The sequence below is a fragment of the Pseudopodoces humilis genome, chromosome 5 (assembly GCF_049639895.1).
Source record: "Pseudopodoces humilis isolate 2021_Gansu_Grassland_sample_001 chromosome 5, ASM4963989v1, whole genome shotgun sequence".
NCBI lineage: Eukaryota > Metazoa > Chordata > Aves > Passeriformes > Paridae > Pseudopodoces > Pseudopodoces humilis.
Genome location: NC_142204.1, coordinates 60,735,694 through 60,754,366, shown reverse-complemented (window position 1 = coordinate 60,754,366; position 18,673 = coordinate 60,735,694). Strand labels below are relative to the sequence as shown.

The window sequence follows — 18,673 nt, the reverse complement described above, 5'->3', positions numbered from 1 at the left end:
AAAAGCCGTATTCCAAAACTCCTGGGAATAAAAACCCCAACCTTATAGCTCTAATGCTTCTAAGGGACGTGTTTTGTGGGATTTTTTCTTGTGTGTTAATTTGACAACATGTTTCCCATTTTAAAATCTTTATTTTAAATCATTTGACCCATGTTTCATTGTTACTTTTCACATAGAAACATTGCTGGAATTTTGCCCATATAACTGGAAATTCCTTTCTTTCCTGTACCAAAAATGATGGATACATTCTCTAATTCTCACTGTCTTTATGAAGCAGGTTCAAAGCAAAGTACTGTTTGTTGACAACAGATGAAGACAGGACATTTATTTTTTAGGTTATTCATCAAAAGGGTAAGCTGTGAAAACAATTAGATTTTTAAAGTTTGTGTAAGTCAAACACTTTGTTTAGCTATAAAAATGATCAAATGTATGTGACAGGCAAAAATTCAATGGCCTACTTTCACGAAATGGGAAGGCAGATTTTTCATGAGGACATGTGTGAACTGGATAGTAAACAAAGCTTTTGCTGCAGCCATATTACTTAAAGCTAATGCAGTGAGGGTTAAAACTCAGCTTGTGGTTCTGACAGAAAAGAAATGTTGGCTATTACAGGCTGATTTCATGTGCATAATGCTACTTAAAGTTTTGTGTGTTCCCCAACATCTAGCAGAGAGGAAAGGTGGGATTCCTGGATAGACAATGGGAAGTATGAAGCCAAATAAACTCAGTTTCAAGAATGTAAATAAGATCCTGATACGAGGTTTTCTACAGAATAGCTTTCATGAAGAGTAATTTTGACATGGTACAATGTCAAAGGTACAATGGAAAACCACATTTGCCACATATTTTTAGAATTATGGTGACTCTTACCTCCCTGTTCACACAGCTGTTGTGCTAAGGCATCCTTGAATATAACTTGGCCCCTATGAGTAGCTGTAGCCCTGTAAACACAAAAAGGACAACAATAAATCATATAAACTTATTTATACACGTATATCTTTATGTATATCTTTATGCATGACTAATCAAATCAGAAGTCCCATTCTGCTTTCTTTCTGTGTTCTTCTTTTTGTACTCTTCTAAATTTATAGAATAATTTGAAGTTTGTTTATGCATAGCAAAACAAAACTCCTAAACCAAAATGTCTGGGTTGGTAATAAAAATCACTGGCATGTAATGAAGGACATCTTTGACATATATCTGTAGCTGTGCATGAAATTTCTATATTTGAGGCCTTAAAAGTTTTGTCTAAAGAATAATTACTTCCCATTAGTGACCCACATCTAGAAGACCTCTAGAATGTACCACAAAACTTGTCATTCTGTTTCCTCATGATCAGGTAGAAATATAACACAATGTGATTTGTTTTTCTCTTGCAGAGCTCTCATGCTAACGGTAATAATTTTATTTTCTTTCCAGTTGCTCATTTAATCTCTCTTTTCCAAGTGCAGTACTTCACAACATCAGTTTTATCTCAGAAATTTCAAAACCTTTCAGTATTTGCAAGTGTTGTATTTGAAATCTGATTTCTTTCAGCCAAAGTTCTCCCAATATCTGTCTAGACTCATACACAGTCTTCATACATGTTCTTTAGCCTTTCAGTAATTAATATTAATGAAATCAGTATAGATCCATGTGAAGTCCTTGAAATGGCCTCTCAGTTCAACAGTAAGATGTTGAAAGCTACTTTATGAGTGCAGTTTCTCAGTCAGCAGTGTGCCCTAATGGATCACGCCTAGCTTGCTTATAAAATGTCAGAAAAGACCAGAAAGGAATGGTGTGAAAATGAAAGTCAAAATACATCATCTTTTTCTTGGCTACTAGGCCAGTTACACTGAAGAGGAAGAAGAATAAAAGTAACACATCTAATACTAAATTTTTCCACTACAGTGGATCCTCAGGGTAAAACCCATCTTCAAACTGTCAGAGTACAAATAGGAGTAAACAAAAGCTTCTCTGGGATCTACTTTTCTTTCTGTGCATGTAGGAAAGCTCTATTTACACCAATGTGTGTGTCCTGAAATGCAAACTATGCTCACCTGATGCTCCTAGGGCTCTTAGACACTCTCTTCCTCTGCCTGAGGAAGGAGAGCTGTGTTGTCTTTTCCATCTTGGACTTCCAGAAGCAGATGTAAAGCTGGAGCCTTGCCTCACCTGGCAGTGACAGTATTTTGGCCACAGTCCCAGGATCATATTACCAGTGTGAGGTTTTGGTTGCACTCCCTACCATGTGTCCCACTGACACTATTTTAGGATTTTCAGTACTTTCATAAAATACAGCAGAACTTCATGCTATAGCTCTACATTATCATTTCTATATCTGCTGGCAAGACCAGTGACCATGCTAAGTACAGAGTAAAATAAAAACAAATACACTGCGGCAGCACATAAAGGCAAGAGAGCTGAGGCTTTAAGTCTCACATAAAAATATGAATGAAAGTATTTATTAAGTTCTGTTGTGATGAACATGCATGAAACTGACTACTATATAAATTTCTGCAATATACCACATAGGCGTATTCAGTCATGCAAGTCGGAATTGGACCAAATAATCTCCAAAATTAAACGTGCCCAGATTTCTTTAGAAGGACCAGATAAGGTGGCTTCTTCTGGCAGCTGAAATGGCAGGGCGTCCTACAGCCAGCTTTGTGGCCAATGCAGCACCAACAGACACGTTTTGCACACATGTTTCAGTGTGGGAATTTCATGTATTGAGCTTCCCTGGCTCAACATACAAGAAAAAGCCACACCTAAGGAGCAGAAGGTATTTTGTACAGCAATTCTATCCCCCAAGCTGTCAGCAGAAGAGAGGCCTCTTTGCAGACAGTGGGAAAGAAAACTTTTATTAGCAGTGGACCAGGATCTCAGAGATACTGTTTATGCAACAGCCCAGGATATAATTCAGAATGTACACAATGATAGCAACCAGAGCACTCCTTTATGAGGCAGAGAAGAGCAAACTCTTGGAACACAGACCACATGCAGAGGAGAGCTTGAGTATGTGTCTGAATGCAAACGAATACCAAGTAATACCAAAAATACCAAACTCTGTACTGTTTACTGGATCTCTGCATGTGTGTGAGAAAATGGGGATTTGGGCAGAGAGCCAGCAACCAGTTGAATGATCAGCATCTTTCTGTGTCTGTCATCTCTTGCTTGATAATGCAGACTAGGAGCCAATTATTGCTGTTCCATAGCAGGAGAGACCTGCACCCTGGGGACAGGAGTGCTGTGCAGGAGGGGCACTGCTTGCTGCAGTGTGTGCTCACATCGGATTTGTCTTGCCATGGGCACAAGCGCTGACAGCACAGCTTCAGAGACTTGTTAGGGGTGCTGCTACTGCCACTTTACCAGTATTATCTGTTCCATTTTCTCTGTATTTATGCTTTATTAATGGAGCAAATGAAAATAATGCAGCACAATTATGCAGGAACTGAGCTGCTTCTAGAAAGAAGTTCAAAATATACCTTTTCTGTATTGAACTTTCTTTGCTGGTGATGTTCCTACCTGACAGATGAGGTTCACAGAATAGGATCATGAATTTGGATTCTTTTCTTATAAAGACATGTAACATATCCAAACACATTTCAGTTCCTATATTCACACTCCAGTCTAAAAACTACATAGTATTTTTGATAATTATTACAAAAATAATACTGGCAATGCCTGAAAGAGATCGACTAAAGAAAGAAAATTGTTCAAGTATAACTCTGGGGCTTTGGTTTTGTGGCATATATATAAATGCAGTAACTGAATGTTTGAAACTGCTTTTTTGAAAAGTTTCTATGATGTCTTAAATGTAGTTAAATATTGCTTAGAGGAAGGGCACTTACTAACTACCATTTGGTGTTGCTCCACACCAGTCTATAGTCCCACTCTGACATTGTCTGCTATTTATTCCCAGCTAAAGGACAATAGACTAATCAGATTTAATGTTCCAGTCAGCCAAAAGGCAAGATGCACGTTTCATATATCCCCAGAGATAATTCCAAGTAGAAATTAATCTTTCCAAAGGGATGAGAAATAAAAGAAAAATGGGAGAGAACAGGAACATCCTGACATGGTAAGTGAGAGCTTTGAAAGAAAAACAACTTAGGGGTAATAAGGTTCCCCTTTATATTAACCTCACTCTTCCATTAGCCTAGATGTATTTGTGTACTTGGGGCTATGCAAGATGGGGATGAACTGCTTAGAGAGGAATAAAGAGGTCTGAACACAAAAAGACTACATCAAATGCCAAGGCTCACTGGCAGTTCAAGGCATTGCTCACTGGGTTTCAAGGCAGCCTCATAATTCAATTACAGCAATTTTTAGAAGAATTTTTGCTTCCTAAACCACAACTATTTGAATTGAAATCAGATGCCAATAAGGACTTCCAGATTATCTGTCACTGTAAAATAAAACAAAACAAGACTTGCTGATTCTCTACTTAAGCTATTTATAATGCATGTCACCTGTGAAACGGGGCTGGAAGTGCCACCCTGCTCAAGTGCCAACACACTGAAAAACACTTTTCTAGTGCAGTATTGCCTGCTCCTCTGAACATAGCCCCAGTAGTATCAATTTGTCTCCTGTGTGATGGCACAAATCATTCCAGGTGATCTGAGAGGAACACACCCAGAGACACTTCCACATAATAACTTTTATTATATCCTCCCTCCCACTTGCTGCTGATTGGATGCAGCAGGCTGAGCTGTGCATCCAAGAGCAGAGTACCTGGCCTGGGCCTTCCCCTGGAGCTCTTCTGTGCTGTGGGGTTCACATGCTTGGTGCTCATTCTGTCCTTACACAGGTGCTTGGCCATCTGCACCTTTCCCTGGGACAAATTCATGTGAGAGGGGGCTTCAAAAAGGCTCAGGTGCCCTACAGTAAAATACCTCATCTCATGATGTACCAAAAAGGGTATTCTACAGGATCAGAGAAAAGGAGGTTATTTCTTACCTGCACAAGCAGAGTTTAACCTTGTGCCAGTTGCTGATGGTTAGTGGCTGCTTCTACCTGAGGAAATTCAGAGTGACATCTACAACACTGGCTCCAGTAAAATCAGTGACTGTATGAAGCTGCGATTGGTCTTCCCCAACCCCACAGTGGTGCCCCCCAAAATCAGGTCTGTGATCAGACTGTGATGCTTCCCCACCACTGGGGGGGACACAGTTGATGAGTTATGAGCCTGGGCTGCAGAGGAAAATAATGCATAGCCAAAGACTGCTGTGTTGTGCACAACCTTTCATGGTGGGACTGTGAACTGTTTTCTTCCAGTGCCCTGCAGAGGTGGTTTATTGACCATTTACTGTGTGGCAGGAGGTGAGGTTAGGCAGGGGTGCATTTTGGATTGTGTTTCCCACCAGGGCCGGAACCTTCAGTGACAATTTCTCCAAAAGCAGTCAGACCAACATGTTAAACCTGCCTGGGAGATGGGGCTGGGGCCGGCAGGGAAAATGCACAGAGCACTCGTGGCTGCTGATCCAGAAGGCACTCGGGTGGGAGGCTTCCATCTACTGGTTAAATGCCTCCAAGTTGTTATTTCAGTTTTCACTTGACATGCAAGTTCAGTCTAATTAAAGCAGCAGAAATGAGATCTGTGTGTTCTGAAATACACATTTTGACTCTGCTTTTCTCTCCCTGTCCCCAATGGTTTCCTCACTGAGATGTTAAAGAGAAAGTCATCTGTCCTGACCATATTCAGCTGAAATTGTCAGGGAAATTTGGCAAGTAAGATGCCAATTACTTATGTAGACATTTGTTCAGGAGACTGGAATTAGCACACTTGCTCTAAAAACCTCAATCAGAGGTGAAAATTCTTCAGGGGGAAAGGACTTATATGGCCAGCAAAGCCAGGGTGTGTGCTAAGAGCAAAGAAAAATAATTTCTTTTGGGGCAACTGTCCTGAGCTGAAGTTTGTGGTTCACATGAATAAATTATGCTCATAACTTACTTCATGGATGAGCCCTCAGATAGGGTAAATGCAAGGGGAACAAGTGCCACCTGGCTTTGTCTTTTGTCTCTGATTTTATCTCGGGATTGCACATGTGGGGAAAAGTACCCAAACTAAAGGTTGTTTATAAACTGATTTAATAAACAAACAAATAAATTACATTAAAAGAAAAATTCTCAAATAGAAAATAAATGAGAAGGGCCTACAGAAATTTTTTTCCAGTACCTGAAGGGAAAGATGTAGAGAGACTTTTTACAAGAGCATGTGGTGACAGGTCAAGGGGGAATGACTTCAGACTGAAAGAGGGCAGGCTTAAAATAGATATTAGGAAAAAGTCTTTACTGTGAGAGTGGTGAGGCACTGGAACAGGCAGGCCATTCCATGATTCTGCTCTAGATTCTATAATTATAATCCATATTAGAGAGGATGGATCTAAGACTACAACACTGCAAACAGAGGGGTGCACAGGCACCTCCAGCCCCTACGCATTATGATTTATAAGAATCCTTTTTTGTTGTCCTAAAGAAAAAACAAAGTTTTGTTTGGTTGCATGGTGCATGTACAAAATCTGAATTCAACATAACTATATACCTTATAAAAGAGGTAAAAAGTAAGATCTACCATTTTAAACTCTATATAAACACTTTCATTTTTTCTCTTCTGTCTCAGAGAATAAAAAGATGTGTTTTTCTTTTAATTCTGTCTAGTTTTATGTGACTGGAATGATTAGAGCTTCTTGCTAACAAAAGCAGATTAGGACAATACTTTCTTCTCAGCTACAGGAAATCCAGCATTTTCATTAGTATTTTGCATTGTGTGATTATAAAGGAAACCAAATTCTATTTTTTCTATACTTGAAATAAAGGGTTATTGCAGTGGCATCTGCCAAGCAGAGAGCTCATATAAATAATAGAACTACCACCCATTGTCTCCCTACTGATGTGGTGCCAACAGCTAGATCCCTGTTTTCCACCTTCTTCAGTCTTTGGGAGAAGACTCTGTTCTTGTTTTAGGCTTTGCAATCTATTGTACTTTATTATTCAGTGAAACATTGACTGGATGAATTTTAGGTTTTTAATGCATTGAATATTTATACCTATTTGAAAACTATATTTAACCATAAGCTAATATATTACATTTTTTTAATATAAAAATACTGTTTTTCCTAAATTTTGCTTATGTAGTCTTTTAAAGCCTATAATTAATGAAGATATTATTCAATCACCTAAATTATCCTTCAAGAACAGCAAAACCTTTGTCTTTTCTGGTATGAAAAGTAGAAATGTTGCAGTTACTGCGGATTTTAAAATTCTTGAAATCTCTAAATGATCACAGAGATATTAAATAAATGGACTTGTATGCTATGTCAATGTATGCTTCTACAATGACCCTTTTCTTAACAAAATGTACTAATTAAGTTTGGCAGTGCTGGTCAGCTGGGGGAAGCTCAGCTGCAGAGATGATCTGGGCTGGAGCACCTACTCTGTGAGGAGAAGCTGAGGGAGCAGGGCTCCTTCAGCCTGCAGAAGAGATGATTTTGGGGGGACATGGCAGCAGCCACCAAGGGAAATTGTGCAGTTCCTCTCCATCATGGCTGTATTTTAAAACCAGTCTGGGTAAAAGTCCTGAGTAACCTTTGAGCAGGATTTTGGGCTAAAGACCTCCTGAGATCCCTTCCAGTCTGCATTTAGCTGCAGAACCATTATTCCAAGGTTTTGAATATCTGGTAAATATCTGGTAAAAGCAAAGAAATGGAAGCAATTTCCATCTAATCAGATTAATCATCACTTGAGAACTGGTTTTCACAGAACAAAAGAATTAACAAGTTCATTATGTTCAACACTGCATAAATACCTGTGATATTGATTCGCCCTAATAATGAGTTTAGGACTGGGTATTTCAGAGTATCCACACAGAAAACCAGGAGTTTAAAGGTAGCTGATGCTCTGGGGTTTTCTGATGTGATACATTTTTAAACAAAAGCTCATAATAAATAACATACTCAGCTAACAGAGTGAAAACTTAAAAACATTTAAAATTGAAAAATCTGAAACAGCATATGAGATGCTGGTATGAAAACCATATTAGTTTTAAAAGATCCAAAATAATGGGAAAAAGGATGATTTTAATGCCATCTTCTCAGTTTGCTGCTCTCATGCCATCTGTACTCACTATCCATTTCCTAGTTGAGGTTTCTCCAGTCTGCTCTATCCTGATTTAGCTGCCCACTACTCCCAAAGGACATTGCCACTAGCTGTGGATGAGCTGGACCACATAAAAATCTGGAACCTTATTCCCTGTATTTGCTTTACAGCCCCACCAAAGAAATCTTGAACAGCAAAAGTAATTCCCTTTCTTAAAGACAGCTTATTTCAATATTAATTACAGATATGTAACTGGTGTGTCCACAATGTGCAAGTCAGCTTGCAAGGTAAGGAAAAAACCTGTCTCTTTAGTCTAATGCTAGAAAATAATACATCAAAAATCAAAATTTCCACAGCACATGGGACAGGTTTCCCTTCCTAAAGCTGTACCAAACTCTGAAATATTACACTCCTTGTCTAATGTTTCTTTGAACTCTTCTCACCAACCTAAATGTCTTTAGAGGACAGAAAATAAAAGAAACATGGTAATCTTTCACAGACTGATCAAAATCAAACTAAGAGAGAACCTGATACACAGGTTAGTGAAGAATTGTTATTCTTGCTGTGAATATGGTGAACCTTTGGAAAAAATTGCAGGGTCACTAATCATACAAAGGACAGTTATTTCTCCTGCATGGTTTTGAATTTTCATCCAGATTTATGGCTTTGAAGAAAGTATATATCCCTGAAGACCATACTTGCTTACAAATAGAAATAGGCAGGTGAAATATTGCCTTAGGAGAATAACTAATTCCATCAGACACTGAAAAAAAAGAAAAATCTGTGAAGTATCACAGAAGTCCAGACAAAAGAAGCAGGTGGAATGGCATCATGTACACAGCACAAACTGGAGAGACGATGGTGTGGAGCCCTGGCAGGAGCTGGTTGTGCTAGAGAAGGGTAGGAGGTCATTTGGGGACCTTAGAGGCATTGAAGGCAAGACTGAGGTGTAGTGGGAGGGCCCTAGAAGTACTGTGGTGTGAGTGCTATTGGGATTTACTATCCAAAGCTGTAGGAAATTTGGATTCTTGGATCCTGCTGCTCACAGTATAGTTTGGTCTTTCTTCAACACAGACTTTTTTCAGAGATGCCCATTAGAGGGCTGTCTTAGGGTTGGTAGGATGCCTAAATCACATCCAGCCTTTCCCACCTCAACCAGAGGGGTCAAATTTAAAAGAGAAAAATCTGTTCTCTGTGTCCTTCCACAGCAAGTCCTGTGTTCCAGCCCTGCTTTCCAAGCCAGCAACTTTCAGCAGCTCCTAGGGCCTAGCAAAGCCTGACTCCCCTTGCAGGGTGCTCAGCATCCCTCGGTGCTGGCTTCCAGCTGTGCTGTGGGTGGCTCTGTGAGCCACAGCTGGGGTCAGGACCCACCCTCTGCCCCTGCTGCCAGCTCCAGAACGGATGAATTCAGCTGCTTATGAGTTAAGGGCAGTTTTATCTTCCTCCATCCAGGAAACCATGGCCTGCCCAGCGACTCACTGTCACACCCCAGAGAGGACCATAAGAAAATCCAGTATGGAAGGGACCTCAGGAGGTCTCCAGACCACCCTCCTGCTAAAAGCAGGGTCACCTACACTAACAAAACACAAACAGCTCTGCTACACCTTCTATCACTTTGCCTAACAGCACATCAAGGCTCACAGTTCTGGTATTTGTGAATGCTTTTGAATAATAAAATAATAATAGGATTATTAAAATGATGTGAAACAAAATCTGAACTTCACCTTGAATTGGTCGGTCACTTGGCATAAATATGCTGAATTTACAACTCATTGGGACAGCAGCCTCCCATATAATATACTGCTCCAACAATAATGAGTTTGAGTCCATGTTTCTCACTAGGAAACAATCTGATTTGTCTTACTCAGAAACAAATTACCTGCTAAGCTACATTGCTATAATATCTCCTTTAGATACAGTGTGGATAATAATTCTTTAAACTCATTATTAAAAAAGACATCAAAGCCTAAAACCTTTCTCTTAGAGTAAATCAATAATGAAGAGATTTACAACCCTAGCCTCGAAAGAAACCAGAGTAACAGAGAATCCAAACAACAATGTAAGTACTTCCAGGATAGATGGTTGCTCTTGCTTTTTTAATACTGACTAATTTTTCCTGAGCACAGATTTGTTTTCAGAAGTCTCTGGCAGAATGAGCACAATGCTAGAATGAATCTTTTTAGGAAAATATCCTGTTGATGCTCTGAGATTCTTTAGCACCAACACTGGATTCCTTATGTCCCTGGTGGACAAAAAAATGGTGAAACACAACCAGACTTCAGCTCTTCATTCATTTGCTAATGACAGATTCCTATCAAAATGAATACATTGGGAATTCAGTTCAGTAAAGTTGCCAGGAAGGTGAACTTTTCAAATACACACAAATAATTATTGCTTTTTTAACATGAAATATTGCTTGGGAGCTCAAATTCCCCTGTCTGGAATCCCAAATTCTAAGTACTACAGATGAAGGCATTCATTGGAGGCTTGCACATCTGCTGCTGTACACAACAGAGTGGTGCTGGAAATTAGAGAAATTCATCTGTAATTTGTGTAGCTAAGAAGTTTATGGTTGATTAATAAAACATCAAACTCAAGCTAACACTTAACGATAAAAGAGGATCTCTTCTCATAACTGATATTCTAATGGGGTTTTCAGAGTGATACATTTTTTAAGATTTTGTGAAAATACTGCATCAAGTAAACAAAAACAAAAAAAATATGGGTTTGTTCTTGCAAATCTCTCCTCTTCAGCTGAGGAACTTTATGTAGTAAGTCCACTGTTGCATTTAGTCCAGTTCCCTCTGCCCTTCTGGAAGAGACACTTCTCATGAGGTGCCTGGGATAAATTCACCATTGTCAGGGTAAATTGAACAGGTTTTCTACAACCTTGGTTTCCTGAGCACTCTCTTTGTAAAAAATATCCAAAGTATTGGCTCCAGACAGAGCCCCCAGGAATGGGAAGCAGTGACATCCCATATGTGACATAAATCTTCCCGGCGCAATCTAAGTAAAACTGACCAGACTAAGGATGGATTCATAACAGGTATTAGATTTCCTGAAAAGTTACATAGTGGTACTGCAAGTCCAATCAGAAATTTCCCATTTTGAATGATCATCAGGCATCTGCTGATATCTGGAGGAAAAAAAAATCCCATGTCTGCACAGAGAATGACTGAAATCTTGAAAAACTACAATGGAAAAGCAATATAACATAAGCTAGAAGGTACCTTGTTGCTATGAACAGAATGGATGTGGCAGTGAGTCAAAAGAATTGAAGCAAGACCCATCAGAGGGATGGAACAAATAGCAATAAGCTGTTAGCTGGTAAAGGTGTGTGGATGACAAAGATACAATTATAAATTTAGAAGTAAATAAGACATATCTGAAAAACAGCATCTAAAACAATGCTGTAAAAATAGCAGCACTAACTGTGCTGTACCACTTGTTTGGCACATGGTAAGAAAACAGGCAGACTTCATCCACTGGCAAAGATAACTCTGTTATTCCTGTATGAAGACTGTTAAAAACAGTATATTGCAAACAAGAAATAAAATGTTTTAAAATACAGCTGGTGATGTGTGGCTTTTAGCTTCCAGGTGCATCCATTTCTGAGGATCCCTCAATCAAACAGCTCACAGTAATTTTGGATTCCTTGCATATTACTGCCCTTTCAAAAAAAAAAAAATTATACTTTTTAAATTTTTAATTTTATTAACCTGAGGTCAATCCCTTGCATTTAAACTAAAGAATTTGATTTATGTATTAATAATACTCAGTGGAGACACTTTAACCTTTTAGCTTAAGAATTTCAAATGGTCTATTTCTTTCTATCTCTCAATATGTATTCCACTTGACCATTGTTCTGGCTGTATTGTTGACTTCATAATTCCTAAAGTAAGAGATACAGAAAACATTATAAATATTTTAGATACTTTTAGTAAACCAGAACATGAGTAATTTCTGAGTTTCCATTCACAAATCTTTTGATCTGTGCTTACCACAAAAATTTACATGTTGTCTGTCAATAACATTGTGGAAAATTGTTTTCAATATTTCTCATGCTGATACTTGATCTTTTGAGGCATTTACAATAGGAACACGGTAAAGAACTTTGGCCTACTGGTTTTAGGAAGCATGAAAATGAAACTGCTTTTTTTCCCCAGGCTATTTCATATGCTTCATTATGCACAACAAAATACATTAAACTTCAGAAGATCTTTGCTTTTCAAATGCTAAGATTTGCCTGGTTGAATGAGATTTTAAACGAACCACACCTAGATTTTTAAATAATCTCTTCAAAATACTACACATGGTTTGAAAAAACATTTATACCAATTAACACTTCTGAAACTTGTACCAAAATAAATGAGAAAATGCCATTTTAATTTTAATTTTTGGGAACATACTTTAAAAGGATCCTGTTTGAAACCTTGCATTCCTGAACTCAGGAATCCATGTCTGCATTCCTGGTGTCAGGTTTGCTGAATGATGCTGCTTCATGACCTCATGACAAGTATGGGTTTATGTGGTACTGGTTTAACTTTGTGTATTTTCCTATGCCTGTTCATGCAGAAGGAGTGTGTACACTTCCACACCTGAAGTAAGGAGAAATGATTTCTAAGCCACAGAAAGCTCATCACATGCTCATCACACTGGTACCATCTTTCTCTTGGTCTCCCAACTCCATCACCTCCTGGCTGAGGAGGAGTTTACTAAAATGTGCTCAGCTGGACCTTCTTGCCAAGCCTGAGCTTCCTCAAATTCTTCTCCATTTGTATATAATAATCCTTCCCAATATGGTCCTCTATATTCAGACATCCAAGACAATATTATTAAAGACAGCTAAGTTGTTGTCAACTTTCAATGGAATGCACCTAAATGTTCTGAAATAATTAATGCAGGGAGAAAGAGGGATGGACAAAGCAGCATCCAGAAATACATCCTATGCTACATTAAGTTGAATTTCCCTGCATGTTTTGTCATTCTGTTTTTAACTGACATGGGCACCTTTTAATGCTGGTGACAGAAAATTTTAATATCAGGTGACTGGAAACTGGACAGCTGCCCAGGAAATGGATCTGTACTGTGTCACCCTGTACAGCAGTTGCTCATTTTAGAACAGCACCCTCCGAACCAAAGGACACCCAACACAATGAAGAAAAATTACCCCAGTCACTGTTATTTCAGAAGTACTTGTAAATTAAATGAGCTTGCAGTTAATTCTTGAACCATTAACCTCTGATCCTAAATGAGCTCTGAGGTCTTGAGCACATTAATGACATTAAGTAGGTACATGACAGCTCTGTGCTGAGCACCCTTTTGCCCAGCCTAAGGATGCCATAACTAACAAGATATCCATTTTCTTTGCAAAACTGAGCAGAAGGTGTTCCAAGCTACACTGCAGTTTGGGCATGGCTTCCAGAAGAGGTGGGAGAGATGCCCCATGTGCTGGAGGGAAGACCTGGAAATCTCTGGGCCACAACCTCCTGAGACCAAGGGATCCCTCAGAGCCCACACACCTTCCCAAAACTCACCTTAACATCACCCAGCACAACAATGGGAGGGAAGGCTGCTTGATGTCAGGTGGCAGGATGAAGCATTTTTGGAAGATTTAGGTAAAATACTAATGAGAATTTCTAATTTTTACATATAGATGCCTTTTGTTGTAGAACATATCTAAGTTTTGTTTACAAACTGAGTAGAATTATCCATTACAAGTGTCCTATTCCAACTAATTTTTAAGTGAAAATTTAAAAAAAAAATCCCAACATTCTCTTCCAGCTTTGTAAAAAAAACTTCATCATATATTTCAACTGATGTTTTTCTCTTGTTAGAATGTTAGAAATGTTAGAAAATATTAATGAAAGGGCACACAGGATATGGCATGGAAGCTGGGACAAAAAGGACCTGAAGTCTGATTTCTCTGCTTCTCCAGAGATATGTTATTTGTTTTACTGTCTTTTGTTTCCACTGAGAGCAAATGTTTAAAATACTGAACAAAAAGAATTCTTTCATTTTCATAAAGCATTTTTTCTAGTTTTGATTTATGTGTAAACATTAGTATTCTCCCATGAATGTAATTCCTTCCAGCCATTTGAAATACATGATGACTATTTTAACTCCAAGAAGTGTCACAGAGAACATGTCCTGCTTCTTGCAGCGTTGAGAAAACTTCTAGCAAATGACAGTCCTAGTTCCTGCATAAGTAACACTCCCAATAAACTGCATCCTAAGCACATTTAAATCTTGCTTCAAAATGAATGATACTGTCAAGAGTTCATATGCACTTGGATTAATAGGGAGGTGAAAGTGCATTTTCAAGTCAGTGCCAATCCTAAATTTAGGCTTTGTAAGAATATTTTTTTTACAAAAGTAAACAGACACTAGTTAATTATTTTGACAGGTTTTTCAATGCTCTGGATTTTAATGTAGTAATTCAAGAGAAATTTAAAGAGTTAAGAAAAGAAAGACTAAAATAAAAGTTTATTTATATTTCTGCTTAGAAGTAAAAATAACAAATACTAAAAAATATTGGATTTTTAAAGTGTTATTTATATAGTTAACAATTGTATTTATTGCAGAGAATAGGCAAGACTTGTCTTTAAATTTATAGATTCCCTTAAGAATAGTTTTAAGTATATTCATGTAAATATATTCCTTTTTGGCTTGTGGTAAAAATAATGATAGCATTTGCACCCAAATATATAAAACCAGAAATGTTATTCACTTGACAAACTGCACTGTATTGCTATCTATTATTCTTGCAGAGAACATAAGGGCATATAGAGAGGGTCTGAAATGCAATCAGAAGAGGTATTGTAAAGCATATTTTTGACACCATCTAGCCCAGCCTACACTTAAATGAGAGATTGGTGCTTCTTATGAATTAAACATAATTCTTGATTTATGTTCTGTTACCCTTGTATCAAAACCCATAGTTCCAGAGCAATGTCACTGTGAATTCATTTAATGATATTGATGATACACCTAACACAGAGAATACAAAGTAACAAGCAGTGCAGAGTATGGCTTTATAAATCACTCCTACAGAGCATTAGGCAATAAATAACAAGCCATTAATTCACCCTAAATTATGCTAAAACATGAAAACTACTTGTGCAGCAAATTATAAATACCTGCCATTCCTGGTAAAAATGTGAAACTTCTGATTAAAAAACTTTATCAAATCAGGATATACCTATCAGACTTCAAATTAAGTGGGTTTGGATTAGGCCTCCTTTCTTTAAAACAAGACACAGACTGCAAAAACCAGTACAGCAGTTAAGTCATCCTCAGGGCAGCCCAAGAACCCAGAATCTCAAACTGCTTCCAGCACCTGCATTTCATCTGTGTGATTCTCAAGGTCCTGACTGCACAGGCAGCTCTCCCAAAAACAAATATTAGTGTCACTGCAGCTCCTCAGCTGGACATGAAGCCCCAGGTCCTGAGAGTCTTGCACCAAGTTATCAGCACCGTATCACAAGGGAAGCTCTCGTGTCCTTGTGTACACCAATACTCACACTACTCACACAACACCATCCTGTGCATGGCACTCAAAAAAGCATAATCTAGTCTAACTGAGATTAGGAAACATTTTCCTTGAGAAAATTGAAATTGGAGGGCAATGAATGATTAATTTGCACATAATCTGATGCTGAAGATTGTTAAGAACTGTTATGGTTGAGAGTCTTCGGCTGAAAAAACTGATAATTTGTTTCTTATGGTCTACTTTGTAGTATTTGAGGAAATTATATTTCAAGTGTTAGCTTTTCTGCAATTACTCAGCATGAGTTGAGTATCTTTTTGTCTGTGCCTAAGAAAAAGTTTTTGAATCCTTTAGAGACCCAAATTTGTACAGTCAACAATTCATGAGGTATCAACTGTAGAGCCGAATGATCACCCTCTTGTCAGGAGCAATGTCATGAATGCAACAACCATAGAAAAAAATAGTTTGATTCCATGACAATCATCTCTCTCTCCTTGTTGGATCTGCTAAGGCTACAGGGACATGATGAGAGAAAACTAATTGTGCTAAAAAGAGTAAGACTGTAAACCTGAGAAATCTGGTTAATAGACCAAGCACTGACCATGCTGACTGAAGCCCAAATCTTTCAGTACACTGAAAAATTAGATACTAGCCTGGCTAGTCAAGAAACAGGGAAAAAAAGCAGTCTGACAATTTGCATTCTGCTGAACTTTGGGTGGCTGTTTTATTCCTCCATTAATCTATTAATAAAAAGGGAAAATTCTCCAATGAAAAATGACATTGAGAAAGCTGAAGGCTGAAGCTGAGTGCAGGAGATGGACACTGTCCTCATTTCATATAAATGAAGATAAAACCTTTTCATGATCACTTTTTACCTTAGTTACCCAACAGTGTTTAAGTGAAGAAATAAAATTGCCAGAATTATTACCATGTCAAGCCTTGATTTGGGCTTCCCCAAACTGTTTTGGCTCCTCTATCTCTGCTCCTCTCCCCAGTAAACTGTAATCTCCAGTACTGAGTCACGTCCTAACCTGACATTTTGATAGTGGAAATTTGAGGATTGCCATGGGCACAGACATGCTACTAAAATGAAACAAAACCGCTCTGTATGAATAACCAAGTTGTCTCTCAAAGGTTTTTACTTTTTCCAAATTTCTGTAGTCGAGATGCTGACTTTCAGCACAAAGTCTTCGCAGACCTGGCTTAACCTGTACCCCTAAGAGCTTTGCTGTCTCACCAAAAGCTCACTGCTCTTTTCTATTTCCCAGATTGTATTTTTGTGTTCCCACCCATTTCTGTATTTCCCAAAATAATCTTAACAATATGCCAATGAGAAACACAGTAAACAGTTCTTTCTAACTATCTCATCTGGAATTATATCTCCCATTTTAACTTTCCTTTTGAAAAGAAACCACTTAGTCTTATATTGTTTTAAAGACATTTTTAGAATAAAAATGTAATTATACTCTGCATATATGAACCTCAATGCTAAAATTTGGCTTCATCTATCCATAACTGTGCATCAGTTGCTGGGAGACCAAAGATTATGCTACTTACTGTCTTTCTTTTGCTTTGTATTTCAGCAGCCTCCAATATCCCTTTGCATACTAACAGCTGCACAGTACTTTTGCTCTTTAATTTGTTTCAGTGATTGGGTGAGCAGATTGAGGTCAGTATAATGCCCTCGAAATTCCTAGTGGCAAACCACTTGTGTTACAGACATTAAATCTGAGATGCCCATAGCCCAGACTTTTCTACATGAAAATATACTGTCTCTGACCCAGTTATCCAGCTTTGGCCCATGTTACTCTGTTAAAAATGTCCCAAAGAAACACATTGACAGAAACTTAGATATTGCAAACATTAGACACAGGCAAAGCATCAGGATACCAGTCTGTAGAGACCAGCTCAACTGTAAAATTCATCAAAACATAGTTCTAAAGTATAAATACAGACATTCTATATGGACAATGACAGCCCTTGCCATTACTGGTCTTCTAGCTACCATCTCCATTATATTTCCTAATTCTCACAAATCCTGAAATTAAGTACTGCCATCAGTAAAAGTTACACTTCTCATGTTTTGCCTTAGCAATACTAAGCAACTGATAACAACAGCAATAACTCTGTAGCTGAAGACAGCTATTCTTAATTTGATGTTATTTTGCTAGAATTACTGCTGATTTAACTTTGTCCATGCAGACTCTCTGAATCCATAACTCCACATCCATGCAGCAGGCAGTCAGCTTTCAGGGGTGCATTGTCTGGGGGTGCTGCCCAGCCCCGGCTGGAAGTGCTCTGGTCTCTGGCAAGTGCTCAGTGACAGTGAATCTGCAGGAATGTACAGACATGAAAGGTATTATTACATTGCTATTTGTTATGCTAATTTTGTTAAGGGCCTGTCGGAATTTCATTATAAACCATATTTTCAAGGACCTCATAAATCAACCATGAAATGTATTCTGTGCTCACACTTTCACAGACTGAGTAAGGCCCAATGACTTGATTTTGCCAATTTAAAGAAAAGGAAAAAAAAAAAAAAAAGAAAGAAAAAATAGAAAAAAAGAAAAAAAGGGTTTAGTAAAATTCTATTTGTTAATTTTTCAAACATAAATTGAAAATTTAAAGGTAATATTAAAGCACTGCTGAACAGAACACTGCAAAGCTTCCAGCACTTGTGAACACTGAGCTTCACTTACTCTATAATATTTTTACTGTCTGAAAATCTAATAAAACTCATGAAAACTTAATAAACTTGGCTAATATCCCTGTTTTGGCTGAGGTTTGTATCCCTCCCTTTCTCTGTGTCACTGGGTGTTCAGTGCTGCTGAACCTTCCAGCCTCACAGAATGAGCTGCATGCAGCTGGGAGCCCCAGGATGTGCCACAGCCTCTGCAGACCCAGGGCACGCACAGCCAGGACGGGCTCTGGGGTCAGAGGGACCATTAACTGCTCCGTGCTGCCTTTGGCACTCCCTGCTAGCTCCAGCTGTGAATTCACGTTCCAAGTCACATTCTGCAACAGAAAATCCCCACTGCCAAAAGTGAAACAAAAACTCAACCTTGAAATCCAGCTTGACTACCTGTGAGACATATCAGCATCAAC

At 38.4% G+C, this 18,673-nt stretch overlaps 1 protein-coding gene across 1 annotated transcript in view; it reads right to left on the bottom strand.

The window, feature by feature from the left end:
* RELN (reelin) overlaps window positions 1-18,673 on the bottom strand; it is a 271,094-nt gene that overhangs the window by 162,003 nt on the left and 90,418 nt on the right. The window contains exon 4 of the mRNA XM_014255169.2: window positions 871-941. Within this exon, the coding sequence (XP_014110644.2) occupies window positions 871-941 (71 nt within the window). The remainder of the gene's footprint in view (window positions 1-870; window positions 942-18,673) is intronic.